This window comes from Sturnira hondurensis, unplaced genomic scaffold, assembly GCF_014824575.4.
Source record: "Sturnira hondurensis isolate 20B ecotype Veracruz unplaced genomic scaffold, ASM1482457v3 Scaffold0019433, whole genome shotgun sequence".
Lineage (NCBI taxonomy): Eukaryota > Metazoa > Chordata > Mammalia > Chiroptera > Phyllostomidae > Sturnira > Sturnira hondurensis.
In genome coordinates, this window is record NW_028092064.1 from 2,033,508 (window position 1) to 2,036,837 (window position 3,330).

Below are 3,330 nucleotides of genomic sequence, written 5' to 3' on the forward strand. Positions count from 1 at the left end.
TTCTTTCCAGGATGTATGGATCTCACTTTTTCCATGATATTCAACTTGCTTCTAGTCTAAGTACATTCCATCACAAGTGAATACTACTACTCATGTGTAATCTAATACAGAATTCCTGAGACGTATAATCTTAGCCCATGCCTAAATAGGACTTCATAGAGTATAAAACTCTTTTTATCCTTTGTCTATGTCTATAATTCTCACCACATTGACAAAGACTCAGATGATTCCCTGTGATACAATGTTGATAGTGAAGCACTCAAGAACATTAATGATAGTTATCACTTATTGAACGTTTATTAGGTGTCAGCCAGTATTCTAGGTATTCACTTGTAATAAAGTAGCAAACCAAGGGGCAGGCTCTATTGTTATCCCCATTGTAAAAAGGATGAAATTGAGGCACAGAAAGGTTTACTAGGTTGCCCAAGGTTACCCAGCAGTAAGTGGTGAGGGTCGGATTTCAGTACAAGGCAATGTGCCCCCAGAGTCCATGTGATTAATCAGTGTGCTGCACTCTCCCTGAAAGGGTGTTTTGAGTATTAAATAAGAATACACTGAATAGAATAGCTCATAATCAGTATTTGGTTTCTGTAATGATAAACTGCCACTTATCACTGGGTAGCCTTTTTAAGGAACAGTTATAGGCTGGACATTTCTATTTTGTTATAAAAATATGAAAAAGTCAGTAGAATAGAATATAAGATGGGGTTGCACAGAGAGTCCCATGGAAGGTAAGACTGGACAAGGTTTCTGAGATTGTCCAGTTCCAGCCCTTTATCTTCAAAAGAGCAAACTGAGACAAAGATGCAATTATATTTAGAAATGACTCAACCCCATGCCTTTTTACGCTGATGTTGGGCTGTTCCCTTGAGTATGGTGATTTTTGGAGTCTGGGCACTAAAGCTCCATTTCTGAGTACTCTCAGTACCTTTTAGGAATTATAAATATAACCATGTCTCATTGTATTTTTCTCTCTATTCAGTGTCTGAAAAGAATTCTCATTTCTCAATACCTGGGTCACTGCAAGAGTTTTGAAAGAAATAATACCTGCTGGTAACATAAGAGTTCATGATTGTCATGAGTCAGTAAAGATCAAAAATATTTGGTGAAAATCTAAATAGTGTCTCTGTGTTAAGGGTTGTAGGATAGACAAAGATTACATAAGTGCTTAAAAATCGAATTCTATAAAAAAGAAGCAGAAAAATTACTGACCGTCACAGAGTTCAACTGGGTAATTGCTTTAGGGAACAATGGGCTAATTTTGTCATAATTTGATGTATTCCAGTCTGTGGAAATTTAATGAGAGATCCATGAAGACTGAGCATCCATTGACATATAAAGGACTGAATGCCTAATAGAAATTTTTCATAATTTAAGTGCATTATTCCAAAAAAGACATTATTTTTGATGCTACATCAGTTATATTAAAAGGTCCTCCCCACAATATTGCCAACTCACAGGACTGACATCATGACTATTTATTTAGAAATTTTGTTTTGCCACTCCCAGATAATAAGTAACTGCCGAGTTGTGTGCCCAGGACTGACAGTTTTACTAGGCTCTATGAAAGACACAACTGGCTGTGGAGCCTTTGACACTTTTCTCTGTCGACCATCTACTAAGAGTGAGAGGGAAAACCTTGACTTGTAGCCCAAACCAAATCATCTGAGGAGAAATAGAATTGTCAAGGGAAGATGCAATAGGCTATGAAGAAGAACTCACTGATCTTCACCAGAACTTTATTGTGTGTAAACCCCTGTAGAACAAAAAATAATGAATATATACTCCAAGATATAATGGATGTATTCATAGTGTGTTCACCATTTCATTACAGGTTGCTTCTCCTGACCTCTCCTCCTAGAAACAGGCTTTAGAGAAGACTGAATGGAATATAGTAACAATGTGACAGAATTTGTCCTCCTGGGCCTCACTCAGGATCCTGGGGGCCAAAAAGCATTATTTGTCATATTTTTACTCACTTACATTGTGACTATGGTGGGCAACCTGCTCACTTTGGTGACTGTTCTTGCCAGCCCCTCTCTGGGCTCCCCCATGTACCTCTTCCTTGTCTATCTGTCACTCATGGATGCATCGTATCCCACTGTCATTTCACCCAAATTGATCAAAGACCTCCTCTATGGTCAAAAGACAATTTCCTTCTCAGCTTGCATGGGACAGCTCTTTCTGGAACACCTTTTTGGAGGTGCTGAGATCTTCCTGCTGGTGGCCATGGCCTATGATCGCTATGTGGCCATCTGTAAACCACTGCACTACATAACCATCATGAATAGACAGGTTTGCATCCTGCTGTTGGTGGTGTCCTCGGCTGGAGGTTTTGTTCATTCTCTGGTTCAACTTCTCTTTGTGTACAACCTCCCGTTTTGTGGTCCCAATGTCATTGACCACTTCATGTGTGACATGTACCCACTATTAGAACTTGCGTGCACTGACACCTATGTCTTAGGCCTCACTATGGTTGCCAATGGTGGAGCAATCTGTACGGTTGTCTTTATTTGTTTACTAACATCCTATGGAATCATCCTAAGTTCCCTTAAAACTCACAGTCAGGAAGGCAGGCGCAAAGCCCTGTCTACTTGTTTTTCCCACATCACGGTGGTTGTTCTCTTTTTTGTTCCCTGCATTTTTATGTATGTTAGACCTGTTTCCCACTTATCTGTTGATAAATTCATAAGTGTGGCTTATGTTGTTATCAGTCCCATGTTGAATCCTCTAATATACACTTTGAGAAATTCAGAAATGACAAATGCTATGAAGAAACTCTGGTGTAGAAAGTTAGGTATAGATAGACTGAGAGTGTTTCATTCATATTGAATGCACCTGTTACTAATTCTGAAGCAACAAACAAGTAGTTCATTCTAACAATGGATGAATTAGTCAACCCATTGAGTTTTCCTGGGATGCTTTTCTTTATTCATAGAAGGTATCAAAAAGTAGAAGAAATTGTCCTGTGATGTTAAAATCAATCTAACACAGAAAGTCTTGAAGGGTTAATAAAAAGGCACAGATATTTTTCCTATTATTAAGAAAATAAACAAAGTCACCTTGTAACTTTTTTTATTGTTCAGTTAGAATTGTCCTGATTTTATTTCTGTTGCTCTCCCCTGCCCCACATCACTAACCCTCACCTCGTGGTCAATGTATCCCACACTGTGCATGCCCATGAATCCCTTATTCATGTTTCTTGGCTTGCCTCTTCCCCTTTTCTCTACTATCCCCCTATCTCCTCCCCTCTGATCATTGTCAGTTTGTTCTCTATCATTTATATTGAAATGTGCTTTAGAAGAAATTATTTTTCCCTTAGAAAGTGAA

General features: G+C 38.6%; 1 protein-coding gene across 1 annotated transcript; it reads left to right on the plus strand.

Annotated features, from left to right (window-relative positions):
- The first annotated feature begins 1,844 nt into the window (after nt 1–1,844).
- On the plus strand, nt 1,845–2,832 carry LOC118974508 (olfactory receptor 4A5-like). Its single transcript, XM_037027959.1, has one exon. It carries the CDS (start codon nt 1,885–1,887, stop codon nt 2,830–2,832), a length of 948 nt encoding a protein of 315 aa, XP_036883854.1. The 5' UTR covers nt 1,845–1,884.
- Nucleotides 2,833–3,330: the final 498 nt, after the last annotated feature.